Source organism: Phytophthora ramorum (assembly GCF_020800215.1).
Source record: "Phytophthora ramorum isolate Pr-102 chromosome Unknown Phyram_PR-102_s0010, whole genome shotgun sequence".
Taxonomy (NCBI): domain Eukaryota; phylum Oomycota; class Peronosporomycetes; order Peronosporales; family Peronosporaceae; genus Phytophthora; species Phytophthora ramorum.
Window position 1 is genome coordinate 450,842 of NW_027150656.1, and position 25,711 is coordinate 476,552.

Below are 25,711 nucleotides of genomic sequence, written 5' to 3' on the forward strand. Positions count from 1 at the left end.
TTACGTCGTCCCCGACCGCTTCGCCAGTGCAGCAAACACCGACTGCGGTTGCGCCAAGAGATCCGACGGACACCCGAACTCCGCCACGCGACCCGCGTCCAGGACGGCGATCTTGTCGCAGTGCAGAATCGTGTTGATGCGGTGCGCGATGATCAGCACCGTCTTGGCCGCGAACGTCTCCTGGATGGTCGTCTGGATGAGCGCGTCCGTGGCCGTGTCCACGTTGGCCGTGGCCTCGTCCAGCACCACCACCTGACTGTCCTTGAGCAGCGCGCGGCCGATGCACAGCAGCTGGCGCTGGCCCACGGACAGGTTGTCTCCGCCCTCGGCCACCTCGAAGTCGAGGCCGCTCCCCCAGCGACGCAGCTTGTCCGCCATGTGCACCTGCTTGAGCACGGCCCAGAGGCGCTCGTCCGAGTACTCGTGGAACGGGTCCAGGTTCTCTCGCAGCGGTCCGCTGAACACGGGGTCCTGCGGGATGATGGCGAGGCTGCGGCGCAGCTCGCGCACGTTGATGCTCGAGATGTCGACGTCGTCGATGAGCACGCGGCCGCTGTCGAAGTCGCAGATGCGGAAGAGCGCGACCATGAGTGAGCTCTTGCCGGCGCCGGTGCGGCCGCAGATGCCGACCTTCTCTCCAGCGGCGACGTCCATGTCGACGCCTTTGAGCACGAGCGGGAGTTCGGGTCGGTAGGAGACAGAGTTGGTCGAAGCGAATCGTGCCTCGGGACGGCCACGACTGAGCTTTCACACCGGTAGTACGGTTCTCTGCGTCGAGTAGCTCAGCAACGCTTGTGCCCGAGAAGTCTTCGCTCTCGATCTGACGGAAGAACAGTAGTCGTTCAACACTGGTCATGGCGTTGTCTGTGCGATCCACCGAGCGCATGACCCACTGCACCATCGAGGTCAGCATGAGCGAATACGTGAGCGAGAGGCCAGAAGTCAAGGACCCGACAGACCCAACCGTGGCAACGAGGTACAGCGAAACAATAAATATGATGGCAACGGACAGGAAGTCCAGTCGCGTGGCCAACCATCGACTTGCAGCCCAGTAAGTCAGGTACAGGTTCGCGTTGGTGTCTACTACGCGCCGGTTCTGCTTTATGAAGTTGTCTTCCATGCGGAAGGCGCGGATCGTGTCGAGGCCGGACAATGTTTCACTGAAGAGGTTGTACACGGGCGTCCGCGTGACGCCTTCCAAACGCTTGATCTCTCGCGAAGACTTCTTGAAGTACTGCCCGATATACAGGAAAATGAGGAAGATCGGGATATACGCAACTCCGATCCAGTAGGACGCAAATGCAGAGACAATGAGCGCCCCAAGAGCGAGCGACGCGTTCTGAAGCAGCAACTGGTACTCCTGGGGAAGGATCGAGTCCATCTGATCCAAGTCGTTCGAGAAGCGATTCAAAATCTGCCCCATAGGAGTCACATCAAAGTACCGGGTTACAGGTGCTCGCAAAACGCGTCGGAAGAGCTCGTCGTGCATGTGCTGCGACGAACGAACGCATGACTCGATGATCATCAGTGCTCGACCGAAGGACAACATGGCACACAGAACAAGAAGCCCCAGGTACCACATGCCGAAGGTTGTGCCCGAGTCGGTCCACGTCTCGTCGTGGCATGTTGCGAGCCCAGTGTCCAGGCCACCAATCCACAACCGTACGCGCAGCTTGGCCAGCAACATAGGCCGCCACAATCACGAGAATGACAGCCAAGCCGTTGAATCCAGTCTCATCGAAGTAGGTCTTATAGATGCGGCCGCCAACCTTACCTTTCACACGATCTTCTGCCTTGATCAGCCTTCCTGATGCCTTGTCCTCCTTTGTTTCAGTCTTTTGCGCCACTGCAGCTTTCGTGATAGTGCCCGTGTTTCCCACTCCTTGTTTCTTGTCATCGGTCGGGTTCTCCATCAGCACCTCGATGTCGTTTCCAGCAGAAAAACGAGGTTCTGCAACACGCTCAGCGCTTTCAACATCGGTAGAGTGAGGTGCCAACTGCGGGAACTAGAGAGAACGTCCTTGTACGTGCCTTGCGCAGCGATGGCACCATCATGCATCACTACCACAAGGTCTGCACTCGGCAGCAGGTCATAGTGGCTGTTCAACACCAGCAACCGAGTCTGCTCCCCAGCCAGATCAACGATGCACTTGTCGAAAATCGCGTGAGCCACGTGCGGGTCCACAGCACTCAGCGGATCGTCCAGAATCAACACATCCGTCCCAGTGCGATACATGGCTCGCGCAATGGCCACGAGCCTTCTGACCGCCACTCAAATTGATGCCACGCTCGCCGATCTCCGTCGAGTCTCCATTGGGGAGAGCTCGCAGATCCATCGCCAGTTGCGACGCATCCAGCACCCGCGCGTACAGCTCAGCGTCGTATTCTTGTTCAAAGAGGATGTTGTCGCGCAAAGTGGCGTTGCGGATCCAGGTGTCTTGGCTCACGTAGGCCACGCGGCCTCCGATGTCGAGCACACCCGATGTGCGCGGCATTTCTCCTAGAATGGCGTTCACGAGGCTGGACTTACCCGATCCGACCTTGCCTACAATCATGATGAGGGATCCATGCTCGATTTCGAGATTGACACCCTCAAACTGGAAGCCTTGTTTGTCAGTGGTGTCTGACGTTGATGAATCGGGAACAGCAATGCCATTGGTTGCTGGCTTCAGGCACTCGCTAGCCTGTACGCTTTCAATTTCTTCTTGCTGGTGTAACTACAACAATGTCGCTTCCAGTCAAGTTTGCAGGCCATTCGAAGGCTCCATCTCGAATGGAAATGCGCCCACGACCGATTGCAGCATTTTCCACCCCGCCAACTGCTGACAGAAGTGGAGCATTGCTTGCTGGTGTCGACTCTTGTGCGCTCGAGTCCAACTGAAGTACGGACATCGCAGAAACCTCACTGCTGGAGAGGAAGGCGTCGATGCGAGTGTAGGCGATCTTGGCTTTCGACAAACCGCCAATTGCCAGGGGTAACTGATTCAACGCTGCGCGACTGATGTTGACCATGGCGACAAGCGTGAATGCCTCCACAACGGTGATCGTGTGTCGGATCAGCACATATACACCCAGCGTTACGCCCGAGAGGAAAGTCGGCGTGATGAACAGCATCACCGTGTTGATCACCTGGTACGAGTGGAACTGCCGCAGCAGACCCACCTCTCTCACTCGAAGCTTCTCCACACGCTGAGCCAGAGAGTCTTCCCACGCGTAGAACTTCATGACACGGATGCCCTGCAGAGTCTCCGACGTGACCTTGACACGTTCATCAATAACCTGCAGCAGCCTTCGTTGCAAGTCGGCGATGCGATCACCTTGATGGACGGAAATGACCATGACGACAGTAAGCACAACCGCGCCAGCAAGAGCAGCGTACACGTCGAAGAGAAATCCAATGAGCACGCACGACACGACAAAGGCCAACGGGCCCATAACAAGCCACGGACCCTGCACCATCGCAGTGAACACGCGCTCGGTATCGACGCTCATAAGCGTCAGAATCTCTCCTGTCGTGTACTCCTGCCTCGCCGCACTCGACAGCTTCAGCGCCTTCTCGTACACAAGTGACATGGTCAATGAGCGCATATTCGCGCCGATCCTCGACGCCACGAAGAACAAATAGTTGAGTGCACAAACCGCCACCAGCGAGCTGCCGGTCATCATGGCCACCAACCAGTAGCCGCTCGAGATGCCAAACACATTTTCTTGGCCATTCAAAAACTCGAGCAACGCTCTCGTCACGTACGTCTGCAAGCCTAACGCCAGTACGTACACGACGCAGCCCAGGAGCACCACTGCGAGTTGCGCTCGGAAAGTCTTCAAATAAGCCACGAACACCGGCGAAAGGCCGAAAATGTGCTTACGGTGCGGTTCGTACACTTGTCGGAAGCGATTTCCGAGCGATTCGCAGGCGTCGCTCGCGCACACGGGCCACATATCGTCAAGCTCGAGGATTTGGCGAGACCCGAGCGAGATCAGGGGCTGGATCCATTGCGCTAAAACGACCGACGGTAGTGAAGCTTTTGCCAACGGGTTGGGCACTTGGCTGAATGTTGTGCCTCGAGTTGCTGGAACTGCCTCATAATGGTCGGCCATTGCAAGGCGAAGCCAAGTCTCCGAGCTGCGCGGCTAATTGACGAGTGGAACGGAGGCCACGTACTTGCAAATCGATCATGATGTCGTGCACTTGTAACTTGTGGATCTTCCACAGCTCGTACGCCTTCTTGGTCTTCTTTCTCTTTTTGGCGCCACTGACACAGTCGCTCTTCTCTTCCGTGCAGGTGCCCGGAATCCAAAGTAGTTCATCTTGAAGCTGTTGCGCAGCACCTCTGCGTCCTCGTTCTACTTAATGTCTTCGTGCAGCGCCGAGTACAGCGCCGGCACGAGCGGCTTGATGGTCTCCAGCCATCAGCACTGTCATTCCAGTAGGAAGGGATAAATTCGCCAACATCCACATCAGGTGTATTTAGGCTTGCTTGCTATACAAGCTGTTCTCGAGTAAGCAAGAGTTGTCGGAGACTTGCACAAGGCAACCCGGAAAACTCCTTGTCATTGTCATGAAACGCGGCATCCAAAGGCCAAGAACTGCAATATGCCGTAGTAATCCGTAACACTTTCAGAGGAAGTTGGAGCTCGATGACAAATTGAGAAGTGAGATTAGTTAAAGCATTGCTAGCTAGGCTATTGCTACTCGGGCAAAATGCTGATCAATAGTGTGGCACTGCATTTAGTGGAGTGGAAAGACTAGGAGGAACCCCAGTGGATTCCCCAAGGTGATATTTCTTGGCAAGATGTACACGGAGTCTGCCTGGGATCACCAGACGACTTGGCCCGTGCGGCACTCAAATGTGCTGCAATTCTCTATTTGTGACCTGCCACTAATGTTAATGCTTTCTGCTCGAGCAGCATTGATATGTCAGCTCGCGTTAGTGCGAGGGTCTCTTTTCCTTATATAATAAATCAGTTAAATCCTTTGTTTGGCGGGGCCCAAAACTCCACTAAACCGTTCTGGATGACACGCTCGCCGAGCCAATACTTCCCTCGAAGACATAGTCGACGACAGTTTGGTAAGACCTCCTTGCAGGATTGAACAGAATGCCCGCTACTTCTACCACGACCGTCTTAAACGCTTCGGCGCGCGCAAAATCGCACCTAAACGGATTTAATCTTGGGTCGCACCTAAACGAAGATACCAATTTGGTCCGCGGTCTAAAATATGTGACATATTATTTGGTGCGCTGTCCAAATTCTCGCAGAATCGCATTGGTGGCGCGTGCTTGCTGCTGTCGACCGACCTACGCCGCCGTTCAGCGCGCTCGCCAGGTGCGTCTCGCTGCGTGATCTTCTCCGTCGTCTTGGCTCCACAATGCACCACGGTCCACTCTCTAACTCGCTCGTCTTCCCGACTAAATACACTTAACGCTTGTGTATCTCCTGCAGATCCCACCCATGGCGGACGTCGCCGAGTTCGAGCGCGCCGTCCTCGTCGCCTTCCAGTACGCGGGGGCCAGCATCAATGACCAGCAGGCGCAGACGGTCAAGCTGCAAGCCGAGAGCTTCTGCGCCGCCGTCAAGAGCCGGGCGGACGGCTGGCGCGTCGAGCTGCAGCTCTTCGAGCACTCGGAGCACGAGCAGGTCAAGTTCTACGCCCTCCAGGCGCTGCAGGAGGCGCTGGCAGGCGGCGTGGCTGACGACGTGGCTGTAGCCGTGCGAGTGGAGCTGCTGGCCTGGCTGCAGAGCCATGTGGCCTACGTGGAGAGCAAGGCGCCCTACCTCAAGACCAAGTTGGCCGTGGTCATCACGCTGCTGATCAAAAGAGACTACCCAGACCGCTGGCCGACGGCCTTCACTGAGTTGCTGGCCCTGCTCCCTCAAGGCGCGTCCGTTGTGGAGATGTACTTTAGGATTTTACTGGCCATCAACGAGGAGATCGTGGAGTTCGATGCTCAGAGGACCCAACAGGAGGCCGCGCACAATATGAGGATCAAGGACGCCATGCGAGAAGGGTCCTGCATGCGCGAGAGCTTCGATGCTATTGCGCGCGTGCTCATGAACGCGGACGCGAGTGACGTCATGCGACAGTTGAGTGCCAGTGCGCTCGACACGCTCAAGAGGTATATTAGTTGGGTGGATATCGGACTCGTGGTGAACGACACGCTGTGGCCGCTGCTGATGAAGCTGCTGCGGGACAGCGAGACGTTCCGCTGCCAAGCGGCCAACTGCGTGTTCGAGGTGATTGACAAGGGCATGACGCCGGAGAAGAAGCTGGCCATGCTGCAACAGCTGCAGATTCTCGAGATGCTGGCGGCCTTGCCGATTCGCGAGGACGACGAGTTTGCAGAGGAAATTGGAGAGGTGATCAACGCGGTGGGGCTGGAGCTCGTGACGTGCATGGACGCCTTCCGTCACACGAACCGGGCCGACCTTCTTCAGGCCAGCGGGGCTATGTTGGGCCAGCTGATGCCGCTTGTGTGGGAGCTCTTTGCGCACGAGTCAAAGGACGTGTCTGAAGAAGTGTTCGAGATCGTCAATACAGTGGGTGGTGCGTTGCTGCGTACGGAGACGCAGACAGCGGGCAAACCTCAGAGCGAATCGGAGGTTTTCCGACCGTCGGAGTACGTTCCGCAGATCCTGCATGGAATTTACCGACAGACGCGGTTCCCGGAGGACTCGGACTCGGACGCGGCTGAGTTTGAAGAGTACCGTCGCAGTCTGTACACCATCTTCCTGAACATCGTGCGTCAGCGACCGCATGACACACTTGCCTTCCTCACGAATCTAGCGCAGAGTCTGCCGGGGCAATTTGCTGAGATCGACCCGCGCGACCTCGAGAGCTTCCTGTCGCTTGTGTACCGCTTCAAGGAAGGCCTCGCCGCGCTCAAGGCCGTGGCAGTTCCATTTTATGAGCCAACAAGTCCGCTTACTCTCATGGTCGTGCAAGTCCATAGCCATGCTTTCAGCGTCCAGCAATGCAGTTCCGCTGCACCCGTCCGTGTTGCTTACCTACTACGATCTCACCGTGCGATACAGCAAAGTGTTGCAGAATGAATCAGCGCTTATCCCGGCAGTGCTCGAGATGATGTTCGGTACACATGGACTCGCGCATCCGGCCCACGTGCGCTCTCGTGTGTGTTACCTGTGTCTGCGTCTTGTGAAGGCTATCGGGGCCTCAGTTAATCCTCACGCGTCCAGTATCCTGACTGCGCTGCAGCCGCGCCTTGCAATTGCTAACGAGCGCGAAGAGCTCGCAAGCCTGCACAACCCAACCTACCTGGCCTACGACGACCAGCTATATCTATTCGAGCTTGCCGGCCAGATCATTGCTTCGCTCGTGCTCCCCGCAGAGGAGACTGGCATGACCGCGAAGCAGCTCCGGTACCGCTACACAATCGCCGTGTTGGACCCACTGCTCCAGGGATTGAATACGACGCTTAATGAGCTGGCGAAGGGTGCTCTGACGGACGAGGAGTATGTTACCGAGCACTGCGCGTCCCACCTTAACGCTATTGCGCACGTGTTGAAGGCCTTCAAGGGCACCGAGTGCATGGAAAACCACCAGGAAACATTCACACAGGTGCTGACCGCGGCGGCGTGCGTGCTTCGCGCACTGCCGCGTACTCCGCGCGTGCGCTCCAAGGTGATCTTCACGCTACACCGCTTGACCACAGTGCTCGACCGTGAACACTTTTTGGGTAACGTGCAGGAGACGTTGCAGACGCTTATGATGGGCTGCGAGCAGCCTGAAGTCGTGGAGATCGTGCAGCTCGTGGATCAACTTATTATCAAGCACAAGCAGGCTCTAGGCGGGTTCCTGGACAAGACAACGCTGCCGTTTGTGCAGCACTTGTGCGCTCTGATGCCCGAACGGAGTGCGCTCGCCCATGGCGAGACCAAGGACGCGCCGCAGCTCGAGCGTGAAGCCACACAGAAGTACCTGTACACCTTCCTACTCCACCTGGCTACCCACGGACTGGACGCCGTGCTGATCAGCGCGCAGAACGCCGCGCAGCTGGAGAACATGCTGCGTCTCGTGCTTGAAGGCTGCGCTGACGTTCAGGACGCCAACATCAACCGCGCGTGCTTTTCGATTGGGAGCATGCTGGTCGAGCGATGGATTAGCAGTGGAGCTCCTTCTCCGGCGTGCGAGGCGTCGGGCGCTTCGAGCGCGGCAACTTCGGCGGCATCGGCCACGCTGCGTGCCGAACTGCGGGCCGAGCTGTCCGCAGAGGGCAAGGCGCGCTTCACGCAGATCGCAGTGCAGGACTTCACGCGCGCCATGTTCGCCGTGGCGAAGCTGCGCCACTTCGACATCGACGACATGCAGACCATGCTGGCGGTCAAGGAGATCGTCAACATGCAGGCGGTGCTGGTTGGCGCCATCGGTCGAGTACCTGACGTTCATGCGCGACGTCTTCCTGCCGTCGCTGGGCTGTCCACCCGAGCTGGCAGGGCCATACACCGAGCAGGTCGCCACCGGAGACCGCAAGGCCATCCAGGCCGCGTACAAGGCGCTGGTGAGCAAGATGAAGTAGTAACTTTTGAGGCAATAGGATAGTAGGCATCGCAAACACACCGACAGCAAATAGAGATGCCGTCCCCATCGACACCCTCGTGTCACCCGCGATTCTGTCACGCCCACGTACGTCGGCGTAGACGGTTCGGTCTCTCTTTCATCATGCTGCGACTTGTCGATTCCTCACCATTCCTCGATTTGCGCCCATGGACGAGAGCGACTCCCGTTACGTGGGGCGCCGGCCACGCCGCGGGCCAAACGTGCGGAGCCCTCGCCGCCTTTCAGCCATGTGGCGAACCCGCTGGCCAAAGCCTCGCTGCCTTCGATCATCCTGGCCCAATGGATTCAGCCCATGGTGTCGCTCGGAGCTCGCCGCGTGCTGGAGAAGGAGGACGTGTGGCCAATTTGCTCGAGCGACGCGTGCGAACAACTGCGCGGGAGGTTCCAGCGAGTGTACGAGCCGCATCGACGACACCGGCTCGGCTTGTCGCCGTTGGCCGCGGCCTACGCTCGGACGTTCCGGGTGGAGCTCTCGTTCGTACTCGTGAGCTGCGTGCTGTACGTGTTCGCGCTGGCGCTGCAGGCGTACGTGGCGCAGGGGATTCTGCAGTTCCTGAACGACGAAGAACCTGTTCCACATCTCCAGCGGCTACTGGTTGATGGCCATGATGACGCTCAGCTCGCTCGTGGCCGTGTGCGCGCTCAACTACGTCTTCTTCTCGGCCTCGCGCATCGGCGCCAATATGCGGTCGTTGACCATGTCGCTCGTGTTCGACAAGGCGCTCAAACTGTCCAGTGCGGCGCGACAAGACTATACGACGGGCGAGGTGCTCACGCTCATGAGCGTGGACACGGAGCGCGTCTTCTTGCTGATGATCCAGGGCCCGTGGCTGCTCATGGGGCCGCTGTCCTTCGTCATCTCGGTCGTGCTCATCGGCTTGCTCTTCGACTTTTATTCGGCACTCGGTGGAGCGGTTGTGCTAGTGCTGGTGATGGCTATCTCGGCCCAGCAGGGGCAACGCATTGCTGACTTCCAGAAGAAGCTGCTGAAGGTCATTGACGAGCGCGTGAAGGTCACGTCCGAGGCGCTGCAAGGAATTCGAGTCATGAAGTTCTACGCGTGGGAGGAATCGCTGGCGCAGCGGGTGGAGAAGCTCCGCGTAAAGGAAGTGAGCCTGTTGCGGAAGTTCCACATGTACCAGGTCGTCAACACGGTCATGCTCTTCCTGACGCCGAGCTTCGTCTCCGGCGTCACATTGGGCATCTACGTGCTCATCCACCATACTATCAGCGTTGTCGAGGCTTTCACGCTGGTCGCCATGGTCAACATTTGTCGGACGGCTTTGAATCAGCTCCCGCAGGCTGTCGCTGGTATCTCGAAGGCAAAGATTTCGTATGCTCGCCTGGACGCCTTCCTTACTTGCGACGAAGTGGCCGCCCAGCTGCCTCTTCTAGCGCCTACAGCTGAAGACGAACACGCAACACCGTCGAGCAAGTCGCATCTGCTTGCTGGCCACAGCGAGGCCAACGGTTCATCTATCGGCCGCGGTTGTATCTCCATTCGCGACGCCAGCTTCCAGTGGCCCGCCACTTCGCAAACTGATGTCGTTGTGGTGACGCCGGCCGTGGAGGAAAGTCAAAGTGATGCCAGCCAGTCTCCTACCACGGCAGTCAAAGTCGACCCGGACGTGTCAAGTGTTGGGTCTCCGACCAAAGCGACCACAAGTGATAGCCATGGTTTCAAACTCGAAGCAGTCAACTTGGAGGTGGAGCGTGGCTCGCTCGTCATGATCGTAGGCAAGGTCGGTTCCGGTAAATCCAGCCTTCTTAGCGCGCTACTTGGTGAGATGTCTCGCACATCGGGTGTGCTCGACATCGGAGGCCGCGTGGCCTACGTGAGCCAAGACACCTGGATCCGCAACGCCACTTTGCGCGACAACATCCTCTTTGAACAAGAATACGACGCTGAGCTGTACGCGCGGGTGCTGGATGCGTCGCAACTGGCGATGGATCTGCGAGCTCTCCCCAATGGAGACTCGACGGAGATCGGCGAGCGTGGCATCAATTTGAGTGGCGGCCAGAAGGCTCGTGTGGCCATCGCGCGTGCCATGTATCGTACTGGGACGGATGTGTTGATTCTGGACGATCCGCTGAGTGCTGTGGACCCGCACGTGGCTCACGCGATTTTCGACAAGTGCATCGTTGGTCTGGCGGGTGAACAGACTCGGTTGCTAGTGGTCAACAGCCATTATGACCTGTTGGCACGAGCAGACCAAGTTGTTGTTATGCAAGATGGGGTTATCGCTGGTTACGGTTCGTACGCTAGCGTATTGGCCCAGTTCCCGCATCTCACGCTGGAAGGCACTGATAACACTGTAAGGCAGTCCGCCGACCAGGCTGACACAAATGCTAGCGATGAGATCGATATGCTGCTGCCAAAATCTGGTATGATGGCAGATGGCGTGGAGAGCGTCGAGGATGCACACAGCGACAACGAAGAGCCTAAAGAAGTGAAAGACGAAGGCGCAAAAACCTCAGCAGGTCGTTTGATTCGCGCTGAGGATCGAGTGAAAGGCACTGTCGGATCGCACGTGTACAAGGCGTACTTCGATGAGACTGGAATCAATGGCTGGGTTGTGGTGCTTGTGATCAGCCTGCTGTATGTCGTGGGCCAGGGTGCGCGAACCACAGTTGACTGGTGGCCTGGCCATTGGGCTCGCAACATGCCTCGTCGGGATGCGGACCCAACGTACTCGGGAACAACCTTCGGCATGTGGTATCTCGGCCTGATTGTGCTCTGCTCGATTCTGACGTTGATTCGAGGAGTCATGATGATTGAGTCGTGCATGCGTTCTTCGCAGCACATGCACGACGAGTTGTTCCGCCGCGTGCTGCGCGCACCGGTGACCAGGTACTTTGACGTGACTCCTATCGGGCAAATTCTGAATCGGTTCTCGAATGACTTGGACCAAATGGACACAACGCTGCCGCTGGAGTACCAGCTTTTCTTCCAGAACGTCTCCATGGCTCTCGGTTCGCTGGTGGTCTCCGCTTTCGCGTCTTACTGGATTGGCGTGTCGTATATTCCACTCTTGGTGATCTTCGTGATGACGGGGCAGTACTTTAAGAAGACTTCACGAGAGCTCAAACGACTGGAGGGTATCACGAGAACGCCCGTGTACAATCTTTTCAGTGAGACGTTGTCTGGTTTGCCCACGATTCGCGCCTTCCGCATGGAGGGCCAATTCTCAGCTAAAAACCGCGAAGTCGTGGACACGAATGCGAACATGTACTTGACGTATTGGTCTGCGAGTCGGTGGCTGGCAACCCGGCTGGATCTGCTGTCCGTAGTGATCATTTTCGTGGTTACCCTCTACCTTGTGGCTACGCGCGGCGAAATCGGATCGTTGACGTCAGGAATCTCGCTGACGTACGCGCTAATGCTCACTTCGGTGATCCAGTGGGTCATGCGCTCCGTTGACCGTGTCGATAATGCCACGACAAGTGTTGAGCGACTGCTGTTCTTCCGTGAAATTGAACGCGAGGACGATGGCGGTCAACGCGTCGCAGACTTGATTCCAGCAGACCCGGAGGTTAACAACCAACCTGTTCCTTCGTGGCCCTCGCATGGTGCCGTTCGATTCGAAGGGCTGTGTCTGCGCTATCGACCCGAACTCCCGCTCGTGCTCAAAGGCGTCGACATGGACGTCGCCGCTGGAGAGAAGGTCGGCATCTGCGGCCGCACCGGCGCCGGCAAGAGCTCACTCATGGTCGCGCTCTTCCGCATCTGCGACTTCGACAGCGGCCGCGTGCTCATCGACACGTCGACATCTCGAGCATCAACGTGCGCGAGCTGCGCCGCAGCCTCGCCATCATCCCGCAGGACCCCGTGCTGTTCAGCGGACCGCTGCGAGAGAACCTGGACCCGTTCCACGAGTACTCGGACGAGCGCCTCTGGGCCGTGCTCAAGCAGGTGCACATGGCGGACAAGCTGCGTCGCTGGGGGAGCGGCCTCGACTTCGAGGTGGCCGAGGGCGGAGACAACCTGTCCGTGGGCCAGCGCCAGCTGCTGTGCATCGGCCGCGCGCTGCTCAAGGACAGTCAGGTGGTGGTGCTGGACGAGGCCACGGCCAACGTGGACACGGCCACGGACGCGCTCATCCAGACGACCATCCAGGAGACGTTCGCGGCCAAGACGGTGCTGATCATCGCGCACCGCATCAACACGATTCTGCACTGCGACAAGATCGCCGTCCTGGACGCGGGTCGCGTGGCGGAGTTCGGGTGTCCGTCGGATTTGTTGGCACAACCACAGTCGGTGTTTGCTGCACTGGCGAAGAACTCGACTGCTAAGTGAGTCTGCTGGTCCTCGCATAGAAGTAATGGATTGATCAAATGATGTACAATTGGTGGTATGAATTCGTTGTTGGTATGTATCAAGACATATTTTGAACCATGGTGTACACTATAGGTCGGTGCGCGCTTTTGCATCGTCTGCCAGTCTATCCCAGTTCCAGGTGCAGAGCATGCGTACAGCCATCGCGCTCACTGCCAGTACATTGCCCGATGCCATGCCAATCCATAGCCCTTGGACTCCAAGTCCGCACTGGAACGCTAGCAGCGCGCCGAACGGAACTCCAAAGAGGTAGTACGCCAGTGCATTGATGATCGCTGCAGACTTTTGTTTGCCCGCACCTCGAAAGATGCCTTGGATCACAGCGTTCAGGCCATCAGGAATCTTCTGCGGTGACATGATCGCCATCACCTTGGAGGCTAGATCTGCGCTCTCGCCTTTGTCCAGGAACAGAAGAGGAATCCAGCCACTCAGCCCAAAGATCAGCGCCATGAAGACCAGAGTCGTGACGAAAGTGATCGAAATCGCGACGGTGCGCGCCAGCTTCGCTGTCTTCGGCAGGTTGGCTCCAAGGCAATTGCCAACTCGAATATTGGTTGCCACTGATAGCCCGGTAAACGTCGTGTAGACAAGTAAGTCTACGTTGACCAACACGGAATGGGCCGCCACGGTCACCACGCTGTCAGGCAGCAGCCAGCGAGGATGGTCAGTCAGCGCTTCAAAAGCCCACATTTCCATACTAAGCATCAGCATTCCTGGCACTCCCAGCCGCAGAAAGAGACCCACGTAGCGAGTGGCAGCGCTGAAATCCCAGGGGTGACACCACCATTGCTTCAAATGATGCGGCCTCCACACGAAGTACGGAACAAGGAGCAGCGGGAGAAAGAAGTTGCCCAGACTTCGGCCGATAGCGATCCCATTGAAGCCAATCGACGTGTGGTAGGCAAGTCCGTAGCCGGCTGCGACGTTGACGACGTTGCTGATGGCTGCGATGGCGACGAGCGGAGTCATGATGTTTTGCGCTTGGAGAACCTTGCGCGTGAGCTCGTAGAGGAAGAGAAATGGCACCCCCGGAAGCATCCAACGGGAGAAGTGTCCAGCCAGACGCGCAATCTCTGCATCTTGGCCCAGCCACTTCAGGATTGCCTCCGTGAACGAATTGACGAGAACCATCGGCACGAGGACAGTGGTGAGAACCATGACTCCAGTCTGAAAGTACACGCCGATCTTTTCCAGGCGCTTGGCTCCGTAAGCTTGAGAGCAAAGCGTGTCCAGCGCCGACGCGAGCCCCAGCCCAATTGAAAGCGAGGTGATGTTCAGCAACTACACAACAACACTTGAAGTCAGGATGCCTTCACTACTAAGGCATAAAGGACCGGCGAGCATGCTCTTCGTACCATAATTGAGAAGGTGGCAGCGTCGACGTAGTGTTGGTCGTATGGAGAGTCCATGTTCCCAGCGAGGATAATTGACATGAATCCGGGAAGAAACTCGAGAAACGTGGTGATCATCTACGTGTACAATATGAGAAGCTAGGACATTGTAACCACAGCAGCTTTGTGCCATTCTACCCACCACGGGACCAACGAGCTGGAGCAGCGTCTTGACTTCCTCTGCAGTTTGCGGGACCGGCTCATCGGAGCGACCACTTTGGGGCGAGACACAGCTAACGAAGGACTCGCTGCGGTCGCTTTTGTCGTTGTGCGAGAGCTGTAGACTCATGTGGTTGTCGGTCGGCAAAAGCAATAGTGCCAGCAGCGTGATTCACACCATTCTCCCGTCGTTGGCGCAGTACCTCGCACGCGAGCAGTTGAATCGTTGCAGTTGCCGGTGTGTGGGAATGTTGTCGTCGCACCGGCAATTGTCTTTTGATGAGTTAGCTGCGGCCATACAAACCTCGCGGCATTCTCGTCGTCTGCGCAGTATTCACCAGGTAGGAGTGATTGCAGAGACAAACAATGAGTGGAACGTACCATCCACTCATCATTGCTGAGCTCAACCAGAACTTGATGCGTGTGCTGACGGAGAACGTCAGTACAAGCAACACAAGCAGCAGGCCAAGCAGCAGGAACTTGCCAAGTCGTGGCGGTTGCCAGCGCATGGAAACGGAAGCAGAAGAGTAGAATACAAGGACACTGCCTCAGCGCATGCCATAGCATCATGATGATCGACAACAAGCCGACGCAGGCACTGTCGAAATGGATGGTGCAGTATCACCTTAGCACATCATCGGAGGAACAAGTATTTGGAGGATGGATTTTACTAAAAGAAGAAGACAAGATGTGGCACAGGATAGAAGCGGCAAGCCTCTGTTTTCTAACCAAGAGATCAAGACACCGCAATGCGATGGCAAAAGGAAGACAACAGCCCAGGAAAACAAATGGATCAAGAACTACACCAGTTTTTGTCGTCCAATGGGGAACTCGAGCAAAAGCAAGCCTCGAAGCAGTACGTCTGGTGGCGAAAGCGCAAACAGCAAAAACCTACAACCTACGAGAGCCAACAAGAGCATCAAGACCCGCTACTCGAATATCTCCGCCAATTCGAATGCCACGACCCAAAGTAAAACACTCCAAGACAGACGAACGGCATAAAGTCGCGTCTTATGTATTACAAGGCTTCTTTAGGAAAATAACATAAACATCAAATAGAAGGCCATTTAACCAGAAGGAAAAAAACTTGATGTGTATAATATTCGCAACGGCCAGTTGCTGTCTACAGCGGCTTGGTGGCCATGACGAAGACCCGCCTGAGGTTGAAGATCGTGTTTCCGTCGCTCTGCTTGGGGTACGCAGCGGCGATCATTTCGCGGTACGTTCGTTCAAACTCGGTGGCGACTGCTGAAGGTAGCGCTTCCATGTACGGCCGCAACGCCGTGAATCAGCCACGGGGTTGTCGCCCTCGAGAACCTGTGCATTATCGCCGCCCACATGTCGAGCTCCACGCCGCTGTCGATGCCCTTGAACGACTCGTAGTAGAAGCTCGGGTCCTTTTCACACGTGACCCACCGCACTACAGCTACGCGGTCAGCCACGCCCAACTGCTCGGCCGCCGCTGGCGACTCGGCTGTAGACGCGCGTCTGGGATCTGGAAAGTCAAGACGCCGCCCGGTTTCAGGAACGAGTACAGTCTCGGTCGTGCCTGTCAGCGTTCACCCACTGCGACCCTGCTGGAGAAAATGAGGTCCACGGGTCGCTCCGATTCAAAGCTCTCGAAGTCGGTCTGACGTACGCGAACTACTGGGGATTGAGGGATCCGTTCTCCTTGTGCTCGCGTTGGGCGACCTTTGGGTCGTACAGGAAAGAGGGCGCCATGTTAGTGCCGAGTTCGATGATCTTCACCGAGTTACCGGCACTGGGCAGCGAAGACGCCCGACCAAGGCCGGACGCAGACGCTGGCGCTGGAACTTGAGGTACTTTGCGGTTGCCAGGTTTGCGTGGTGCGGGCGTCGTGTTGGGCCATGGGTGAGGTGGTAAGTTACCTGGTTGAGTGGAAAAGTTGTGAACTGTAGTGCTGTGTTAACTCAATTTGAGGACAAGTACATCGCAAGTGTAGGCTGATGTACAAAGCTTTTTTAGCGGGTCATCATTGGCATCCAGCCAATCAGAATCGTTTGCCTGTGAAATCCGATAGCAATACTGATCACCGTTTCTGACGTGACAGACGATGTACTACGCTGAGCCTGTTCATCGCGAGTCATGACTGATGAACAACTGTTTAGGCGAGGATACCCTTTGTACATCGATGGCTCTCGGCTCAGTCCACCTACCGGTTCATTTCGCGAGTTGCTCGCCATGTCCGCCGTCATGTGGGCCGAGGTCGTCGACTACATTCCGGCACCGCCGACGCCTCCAAGTTGCGTGTCCACGGACGATTCGGAAGACGAGAAGAACAAACCATTCAGCCGACGCCCCAACCCACTCGAAAGCGCGTCACTGCCGTCCATCACCATGGCCCATTGGATCCAGCCGATGGTGTCGCTCGGTGCGCAGCGCGTGTTGGAGCTGAGGGACATGTGGCCCATTGGCCCCAGCGACTCGTGCGACGCCCTGGAGGCTCGATTCCGTCGAGGGTACGACCCCAAGCCTCAGGTGCTCGGTATCTCCCGTTGCCATGGCATACGCCAAGACGTTCCAGAAAGAGCTCGTCCTCGTGCTCTTCGGGTCCGTGCTGTACGTTGTGGCACTGGCCATGCAGTCCTACGTCGCGCAAGCGCTGCTCCAGTTCCTGAACGACCGAGAAAACATCTTCGGGATCGCCAACGGCTACTGGTTGGTGGTGCTGATGACGGCCAGCTCCATCGTCGCCGTCTGCACTCTCAACTTCGTCTTCTTCACGACCTCACGAATCGGAGCCAACGTTCGATCGCTGACGATGACTCTCGTCTTCGACAAGGCCCTACGGTTGTCCAGTGCTGCACGCCAAGAGTACACGGCGGGTGAGGTGTTGACGCTGATGAGTGTGGACGCAGAGCGGGTCTTCACTGCGGTGCTGCAGAGTCCTTGGCACGTCATGGGTCCACTGGCGTTTGTCGTCTCAATCGTCATGATCGGCGTGCTGCTCGACGCTTACTCCGCACTGGCAGGCGCGGCCGTGCTGGTTGTGGTCATGTGGGTAACTGTGAAGCAGGGAGACCGCATCGCGCACCTCCAACGCAGGCTGTTGGAAGTCATCGAGAAGCGGGTCAAAGTCACGTCCGAGGCCCTTCAAGGCATTCGCGTCATGAAGTTCTACGCGTGGGAGGAGCCACTGGCTCAGCGCGTGGAGAAGCTTCGCGCGCGAGAAGTCGGCCTCCTGCGCAAGTTCCACTCGTTCCAGGTGATCAACACGGTGATGTTGTTCCTCACGCCGACGTTCCTGTCGGGCGTGACGCTCGGACTTTACGTGCTGCTTCACAGCACCATCGATATCATCGAGGCTTTCACGCTGATTGCCATGGTCAACATTTGCCGAACTGCGCTGTTCCAGCTGCCCCAGGCCGTCTCGAGCTTCTGCAAGGCCAGGATTTCGCTGTCTCGCGTCGACGCATTTCTCGCCAGCGACGAGTTTGTCACCAACCACCTCTCGGATTCAACACCGTCCAACGCGATGGCAGTCAGCCCAACTACGCAGCCACTCATTTCAAAAGACTACACTGAGGACACTGGCTCAATTGGGCGAGGAAAAATATCGTTCCGAGATGCGAGTTTCCGGTGGCCTGTATCAGCTCAAATCAACGACCTCGTGGTTGTCACCACTGCGGTCATTGAAAGTCAACCTGGCACGGCGCTGGAAACACCCTCCTCGGAGTCACAGCCCATTAATTGCAAGTCCACGCTCGATTTCAAGCCGGTCACACAGGTCGATGCAGGTGAAAGTGTAGCGGGGCCTTTCAAGCTTGAAGGTGTCAACTTGGAAGTGGAGCGTGGCTCGCTCGTCATGATTGTAGGCAGGGTTGGATCGGGCAAGTCCAGCCTCGTGAACGCCATTCTAGGAGAAATGCCGCGCACATCGGGTGTGCTCGACATCGGAGGCCGCGTGGCCTACGTGAGCCAAGACACCTGGATCCGCAACGCCACTTTGCGCGACAACATCCTCTTTGAACAAGAATACGACGCTGAGCTGTACGCGCGGGTGCTGGATGCGTCGCAACTGGCGATGGATCTGCGAGCTCTCCCCAATGGAGACTCAACGGAGATCGGCGAGCGTGGCATCAATTTGAGTGGCGGCCAGAAGGCTCGTGTGGCCATCGCGCGAGCCATGTATCGTACTGGGACGGATGTGTTGATTCTGGACGATCCGCTGAGTGCCGTGGACCCGCACGTGGCTCACGCGATTTTCGACAAGTGTATCGTTGGTCTGGCAGGGGAGCAGACTCGGTTGCTGGTGTTGAACAGCCACTATGACCTACTGCCGAATGCAGACCTTGTGGTGGTGATGAACGATGGGGTTATCGCTGCTCACGGAAGTTACCGAGAGGTGCTGGAACAATTCCCGAGCCTTACCCCAAATTCAAATGTTGACAATACGGACATCGCTGGCGATACGGACGCCGATTTGGTCGAGGAGAACGCTGATGAGGTGAAGGTCGTACCGGTGAACACGCACGAAATGCCTCGCGAGGAAAACGTCGCTGAAGAAGAGGGACCCACAGGCCAACTAATTCGCGAGGAGGATCGAGTACGGGGGTCTGTCGGGGGTCATGTGTACAAGACGTACTTCGACGAGTCCGGATTCAACGGCGTTCTTGTGGCGCTTGTGCTGAGCGTGGCATACGGTGTCAGCCAAGCTGCGCGCACAGTTGTGGATTGGTGGCCAGGGCATTGGGCTCGAAATATGGCGCGCTTCGACGTCGATCCCTCCTACTCCGGCACAACGTTTGGCATGTGGTACCTGGGGCTTATCGTGCTTTGCTCGGTCCTAACGATGGCCCGGGCGCTCACACTCATTGCATCTTGCATGCGTACGTCTCAGAACCTTCACGACCAATTATTTCGCCGAGTGCTGGCGGCTCCTGTCACGCGATACTTTGACGTGACACCAGTCGGAAGAATCCTCAACCGGTTCTCGAATGACCTGGATCAAATGGACGCTGTCCTGCCGGAGGAGTATCAGCTCTTGTTCCAGAACGTGTCCATGGCGGTTGGTACACTGGTAGTGTCGGCTTTCGCTTCGTATTGGATTGCTGTGTTGTACATTCCGCTCATCGTCATCTTCGAGTTCATGGGGGATCACTTCAAGAAGTCGTCGTGCGAGCTCAAACGGCTAGAAGGAATCACACGAACGCCAGTGTACAACCTGTTCAACGAGACGCTGTCAGGCCTCGCCACCATCCGAGCGTTCAGGATGGAGCGAGCTTTTTCCGCTCGAAATCGTGAAGTGGTGGATCGGAACGGTTCTGTCTACTTGAGCTACTGGGGTGCTGGTCGCTGGCTTGCGTCACGCCTGGACTTGCTGTCGGTAGTCATCATCTTCGCAGTCACGACGTACCTCGTATCTGCAAAAGGTAACGTTGGGGCCTTGACCTCCGGCATCTCGCTCACCTACTCGCTCATGCTGACTTCGGTCGTGCAGTGGGTCATGCGCTCGGTGGATCGCACCGATAACGCTATGACTAGCGTGGAGCGTCTGCTGCATTTCCGCGAGATCGAGACTGAAGATGACAGTGGCAGCACCGTCGCTCAACTTCTACATGCTGAGTATCAATCCACCGGCTCCACAACAGCGTCATGGCCGTCCCGAGGCACGATTCGCTTCGACCAACTCTGTCTCCGATACCGACCCGAACTCCCGCTCGTGCTCAAAGGCGTCGACATGGACGTCGCCGCTGGAGAGAAGGTCGGCATCTGCGGCCGCACCGGTGCCGGCAAGAGCTCACTCATGGTCGCGCTCTTCCGCATCTGCGACTTCGACAGCGGCCGCGTGCTCATCGACGACGTCGACATCTCGAGCATCAACGTGCGCGAGCTGCGCCGCAGCCTCGCCATCATCCCGCAGGACCCCGTGCTGTTCAGCGGACCGCTGCGAGAGAACCTGGACCCGTTCCACGAGTACTCGGACGAGCGCCTCTGGGCCGTGCTCAAGCAGGTGCACATGGCGGACAAGCTGCGTCGCTGGGGGAGCGGCCTCGACTTCGAGGTGGCCGAGGGCGGAGACAACCTGTCCGTGGGCCAGCGCCAGCTGCTGTGCATCGGCCGCGCGCTGCTCAAGGACAGTCAGGTGGTGGTGCTGGACGAGGCCACGGCCAACGTGGACACGGCCACGGACGCGCTCATCCAGACGACCATCCAGGAGACATTCGCGGCCAAGACGGTGCTGATCATCGCGCACCGCATCAACACGATTCTGCACTGCGACAAGATCGCCGTCCTGGACGCGGGTCGCGTGGCGGAGTTCGGGTGTCCGTCGGATCTGTTGGCGCAACCGCAGTCGGTGTTTGCTGCGCTGGCGAGGCGTGGTGGTAGATCTTAGTGTTGTAACTATGAGTATCAATTTGTAAGTTGAAGTAGTTGTCGTGGATATGCTGCCTGATTTGACGTGTCATGACCAGTCGAAGGCGCTGAAGGAAGCACTGACCGCGTCACGCTCGCCACCTCTGCTTTTACCTCGTAGTGTGTGAATGACGTCGTCGCCAGGACGATGAATTGTGCGCCACCTAATCAACACGCGTGAAGTACAGAGTCTCATGGAGGTCATAAACGACGCGAACCACCGACTTGGTTCCGAACTATCCTCCACAAACACCCCACCAACCTTTGGTCTCTTGAATCGATCACTCCCCAATTTCCTGGCAACACCCACACCGTTCATCGACTCACTGTCAGTGTCAATTCGTCGTCAATGGATCACTGGCCCGAGATCAAGCAAGACTACGTGAAAGCACCACCGACACCCGATGCCGTCTCGCTGAGAGAGTCGACGACCAAGCCCGAGGCTGCACTGTTCAGTCTGCAGCCCAACCCACTCGAACGAGCTTCGCTGGTCTCAACCGTCTTGGCGCAATGGGTCTACCCGATGATCTCGTTGGGGTCGAAAAAGGTTCTCGAGATGGAGGACATGTGGCCTCTTTGCCCTCGAGACTCGTGTCAAGCACTGGAGATCCGCTTTCGCCGTGTGTACGAGCCGGAGAAGTCTCATATCTTCGGGATTTCGCCGGTGGCTATGGCCTTTGCAGTCGCGTTTCGAGGCGAGCTGACTGTTGTTTTCGCGGGCTGCATGCTGTACGTCCTGGCGCTGGGGATGCAGTCGTACGTGGCGCAGGGACTTCTCGAGTTTTTGAACGACGAGGACAACATCTTCCACATCTCCAGCGGCTACTGGCTCATGGCGATGATGACGGGTAGCTCACTGGTGGCTGTGCTGTCGCTCAACTACGTCTTCTTCGTGTCCGCGCGTATTGGAGTGAATATGCGGTCGCTGACGATGTCGCTCATCTACGACAAGGCGTTGCGACTGTCGAGTGAGGCGCGCCAAGAGTACACAACCGGCGAGGTTCTAACGCTGATGAGCGTGGACACCGAGCGCGTGTTCCACTTCGTCGCGCACGGCCCCTGGCTCGTGATGGGGCCGCTCGGTTTCGCGATTTCGATCATGCTCGTGGGCGTGCTGTTCGACTTCTACTCTTCCATTGCCGGCGCCGTCGTGCTGATTGCGGTCATGGTGCTCTCGGTGCAGCAAGGAGATCGTATCGCTCGGCTGCAAAAACAACTTCTCCAAGTGATCGACGAGCGGGTGAAAGTCACGTCTGAGGCGCTGCAGGGCGTCCGGGTCATGAAGTTTTACGCGTGGGAGGACTCGCTCGCACAGCGCGTGAACAAGCTGCGCGTTCGGGAGGTGGCATTGCTGCGCAAGTTCCACTTGTACCAAGTGGTCAACTCGGTCATGCTTTTCGTGACGCCCACGTATCTCTCCGGCGTCACATTGGGCTTGTACGTGCTGACGCGGAACCGTATTACGGTGGTCGAGGCCTTCACCCTCATTGCGATGGTCAACATTTGCCGCACGGCTCTCAGCCAACTGCCGCAGGCGATCGGAGGCTACTCCAAGGCGAAAATCTCGTTTGCGCGTATCGATGAGTTCCTCCTTGCTGATGAGATTGTAGCTCAGTCTCTCCAGCCTCCATCTTCGCCAGCCAGAGCGCTCGTCGCTGGGGCCCGTGGATCTACCAGCAAAGGCTGCATTTCGGTCCGCGACGCTAGCTTCCGATGGCCGGACATGGCTCCCACAGAAGGTGTTCTTGTGGTCACATCGGCGATGGATGAACCGAAGGTGGATGACGGAAGTCACGAGGTGTCGGCTCTTTCGACAGACGATAAAGGCACAGCCCTTCTAGGCGAGCACGTGTACGCTAATGCCCAACAAAACTTCTCAAACAGAGAAACACCAGGGTTTCGACTGGAAGGTGTCAACTTGGAAGTGGAGCGTGGCTCGCTCGTCATGATTGTAGGCAGGGTTGGATCGGGCAAGTCCAGCCTCGTGAACGCCATTCTAGGAGAAATGCCGCGCACGTCTGGTGTGCTCGACATCGGAGGCCGCGTGGCCTACGTGAGCCAAGACACCTGGATCCGCAACGCCACTTTGCGCGACAACATCCTCTTTGAACAAGAATACGACGCTGAGCTGTACGCGCGGGTGCTGGATGCGTCGCAACTGGCGATGGATCTGCGAGCTCTCCCCAATGGAGACTCGACGGAGATCGGCGAGCGTGGCATCAATTTGAGTGGCGGTCAGAAGGCTCGTGTGGCCATCGCGCGAGCCATGTATCGTACTGGGACGGATGTGTTGATTCTGGACGATCCGCTGAGTGCTGTGGACCCGCACGTGGCTCACGCGATTTTCGACAAGTGTATCGTTGGTCTGGCAGGGGAGCAGACTCGGCTGCTGGTGTTGAACAGCCACTATGACCTACTGCCGAATGCAGACCTTGTGGTGGTGATGAACGATGGGGTTATCGCTGCACAGGGGTCGTACGTGGATGTGGTTGCTCGGTTCCCTCAGCTTGGAGTACACGAAAGCCGCATCGGCGACGATAATACGGCCAAGGCAACTGAAGAGACTTTCGTAGAAGATGACATCGATCCAATGTTCAAACCCCCACGAGAGTCTGAATCAGCTCAGAAGACGACAGAGAGCCCAGTTGAGACGAAGGAGGAGACAAATGATGCCGTTCTAGCGGGAAAACTGGTTCAGTCGGAGGATCGCGTGAGAGGGACCGTGAGTACTCGTGTGTACAAGACATACTTCGACGAATCGGGATTCAACGGCATCGTTGTGTTCGTGGTCTTGGCCATCGCATATTGTATCGCACAAACAAGCCGCACAGTCGTGGACTGGTGGCCTGGACACTGGGCGCGCACTTTAAAGCAACACATGGACGACCTGACGTACTCAAGCACAGACTTGGGTATGTGGTATCTCGGACTCATTATCCTTTGCTCCGTCCTGACCATGATGCGCGCGCTCATGATGATCGAGGCCTGCGTGCGCACGTCACAAAGTCTGCATGACGAGCTCTTCCGACGAGTGCTGCGCGCCCCAATTACGCGGTACTTCGACGTGACTCCAATGGGACGTATTCTCAATCGCTTCTCTAACGATTTGGATCAGATGGACTCGATCCTGCCGCAAGAATACCAAGTACTGTTCCAGAACGTATCCTTGGCGCTCGGCTCGCTTGTCGTCTCCGCCTTCGCGTCGTACTGGATCGGCATTTCCTACATCCCCATCTTTTTCATCTTCTTATGGACTGGCGAACACTACAAGAAGACTTCGTGCGAGGTCAAGCGGCTGGAAGGCGTCACACGAACGCCTGTGTACAACTTGTTCGGTGAGACGCTGTCTGGGTTGGCCACAATCCGAGCCTTTCGCATGCAGAGCAAGTTTGCAGCGCGCAACCGCGAGGTGGTCGACACGAATTCGAACCTCTACCTGACGTACTGGTGCACAAGTCGATGGCTAGCAACGCGCCTCGATCTGCTGTCCGTCGTCATCATCTTCATCGTCACGCTCTACCTCGTTTCAACCAAGGGCCAAGTGGGCGCAATGACTTCTGGCATTTCACTCACGTACTCGCTCATGCTGACATCCGTCGTGCAGTGGGTTATGCGTGCTGTCGATCGCACCGACAATGCCATGACCAGCGTGGAGCGATTGCTGTTCTTCCGTCAGATTGAGAGCGAGGACGACTCCGGCAGCACCGTCGCCCAACTTCTACATGCTGAGTATCAATCCACCGGCTCCACAACAGCGTCATGGCCGTCCCGAGGCACGATTCGCTTCGACCAACTCTGTCTCCGATACCGACCCGAACTCCCGCTCGTGCTCAAAGGCGTCGACATGGACGTCGCCGCTGGAGAGAAGGTCGGCATCTGCGGCCGCACCGGCGCCGGCAAGAGCTCACTCATGGTCGCGCTCTTCCGCATCTGCGACTTCGACAGCGGCCGCGTGCTCATCGACGACGTCGACATCTCGAGCATCAACGTGCGCGAGCTGCGCCGCAGCCTCGCCATCATCCCGCAGGACCCCGTGCTGTTCAGCGGACCGCTGCGAGAGAACCTGGACCCGTTCCACGAGTACTCGGACGAGCGCCTCTGGGCCGTGCTCAAGCAGGTGCACATGGCGGACAAGCTGCGTCGCTGGGGGAGCGGCCTCGACTTCGAGGTGGCCGAGGGCGGAGACAACCTGTCCGTGGGCCAGCGCCAGCTGCTGTGCATCGGCCGCGCGCTGCTCAAGGACAGTCAGGTGGTGGTGCTGGACGAGGCCACGGCCAACGTGGACACGGCCACGGACGCGCTCATCCAGACGACCATCCAGGAGACGTTCGCGGCCAAGACGGTGCTGATCATCGCGCACCGCATCAACACGATTCTGCACTGCGACAAGATCGCCGTCCTGGACGCGGGTCGCGTGGCGGAGTTCGGGTGTCCGTCGGATTTGTTGGCGCAACCGCAGTCGGTGTTTGCTGCACTGGCGAAGCGGTCGGGGACAGTCGTAATGTAGTTTTTCGCCGAATATAGCTAGTTTGTTTTATTCTGCACTTCTTCCTCAGCAACCAGTGATGCTGGGGATATATCAACAATCGGTGTGCATTGGTCTGCTACCGATGGTGCAACGCAAGGTGCATGCAGCTGGTGGAGTTCAATGGAGCGACATCTCACCCAGCCAAGTCGGAAGTGATCAAAAAGATAGGATGCAGTGCTCACGCATTGCGTTTGGTGTTTTCGTGGGTGGTACTTGCGGGTCACTCGAGTTAAATAGCACTCACGATTGAGCAATGTTTAGATGAACAACAAACAAAGGGCGGGCGGTGTCCATCCAGGCGATTAGCAATGATAATTTACCATAAGTCCTGACCATCGTAGGTA

At 57.3% G+C, this 25,711-nt stretch overlaps 8 protein-coding genes across 8 annotated transcripts; 5 read left to right on the plus strand and 3 right to left on the minus strand.

The window, feature by feature from the left end:
• On the minus strand, positions 1–588 carry KRP23_10533 (ATP-binding cassette sub-family C member 2; the record flags this gene model as incomplete). Its single annotated transcript, XM_067880995.1, has 1 exon — positions 1–588. The coding sequence occupies one exon, from the start codon at positions 586–588 to the stop codon at positions 1–3; it is 588 nt and encodes a 195-aa protein (XP_067741282.1).
• A 2,106-nt stretch (positions 589–2,694) lies between these two features.
• KRP23_10534 (ATP-binding cassette sub-family C member 3) lies at positions 2,695–3,939 on the minus strand (the record flags this gene model as incomplete). The annotated part of the gene is made up of 1 exon (XM_067880996.1): positions 2,695–3,939. One exon carries the CDS (start codon positions 3,937–3,939, stop codon positions 2,695–2,697), a length of 1,245 nt encoding a protein of 414 aa, XP_067741283.1.
• A 1,158-nt stretch (positions 3,940–5,097) lies between these two features.
• KRP23_10535 (Exportin-T) lies at positions 5,098–8,534 on the plus strand (the record flags this gene model as incomplete). Its single annotated transcript, XM_067880997.1, has 4 exons — positions 5,098–5,325; positions 5,443–6,916; positions 6,978–8,389; positions 8,469–8,534. 4 exons carry the CDS (start codon positions 5,098–5,100, stop codon positions 8,532–8,534), a joined length of 3,180 nt encoding a protein of 1,059 aa, XP_067741284.1.
• Positions 8,535–8,867: 333 nt separating this feature from the next.
• On the plus strand, positions 8,868–12,872 carry KRP23_10536 (ATP-binding cassette sub-family C member 2; the record flags this gene model as incomplete). The annotated part of the gene is made up of 5 exons (XM_067880998.1): positions 8,868–9,100; positions 9,162–10,217; positions 11,169–11,191; positions 12,164–12,240; positions 12,318–12,872. The coding sequence occupies 5 exons, from the start codon at positions 8,868–8,870 to the stop codon at positions 12,870–12,872; spliced, it is 1,944 nt and encodes a 647-aa protein (XP_067741285.1).
• Positions 12,873–12,980: 108 nt separating this feature from the next.
• KRP23_10537 (Multidrug and toxin extrusion protein 1) lies at positions 12,981–13,622 on the minus strand (the record flags this gene model as incomplete). The annotated part of the gene is made up of 1 exon (XM_067881001.1): positions 12,981–13,622. One exon carries the CDS (start codon positions 13,620–13,622, stop codon positions 12,981–12,983), a length of 642 nt encoding a protein of 213 aa, XP_067741286.1.
• A 3,360-nt stretch (positions 13,623–16,982) lies between these two features.
• KRP23_10538 (ATP-binding cassette sub-family C member 2) lies at positions 16,983–18,330 on the plus strand (the record flags this gene model as incomplete). The annotated part of the gene is made up of 2 exons (XM_067881002.1): positions 16,983–18,219; positions 18,302–18,330. The coding sequence occupies 2 exons, from the start codon at positions 16,983–16,985 to the stop codon at positions 18,328–18,330; spliced, it is 1,266 nt and encodes a 421-aa protein (XP_067741287.1).
• Positions 18,331–20,228: 1,898 nt separating this feature from the next.
• Positions 20,229–20,819, plus strand: KRP23_10539 (ATP-binding cassette sub-family C member 2; the record flags this gene model as incomplete). Its single annotated transcript, XM_067881003.1, has 1 exon — positions 20,229–20,819. The coding sequence occupies one exon, from the start codon at positions 20,229–20,231 to the stop codon at positions 20,817–20,819; it is 591 nt and encodes a 196-aa protein (XP_067741288.1).
• A 369-nt stretch (positions 20,820–21,188) lies between these two features.
• KRP23_10540 (ATP-binding cassette sub-family C member 2) lies at positions 21,189–25,346 on the plus strand (the record flags this gene model as incomplete). Its single annotated transcript, XM_067881004.1, has 3 exons — positions 21,189–22,637; positions 23,310–23,561; positions 24,516–25,346. The coding sequence occupies 3 exons, from the start codon at positions 21,189–21,191 to the stop codon at positions 25,344–25,346; spliced, it is 2,532 nt and encodes an 843-aa protein (XP_067741289.1).
• Between the last annotated feature and the right edge of the window lie 365 nt (positions 25,347–25,711).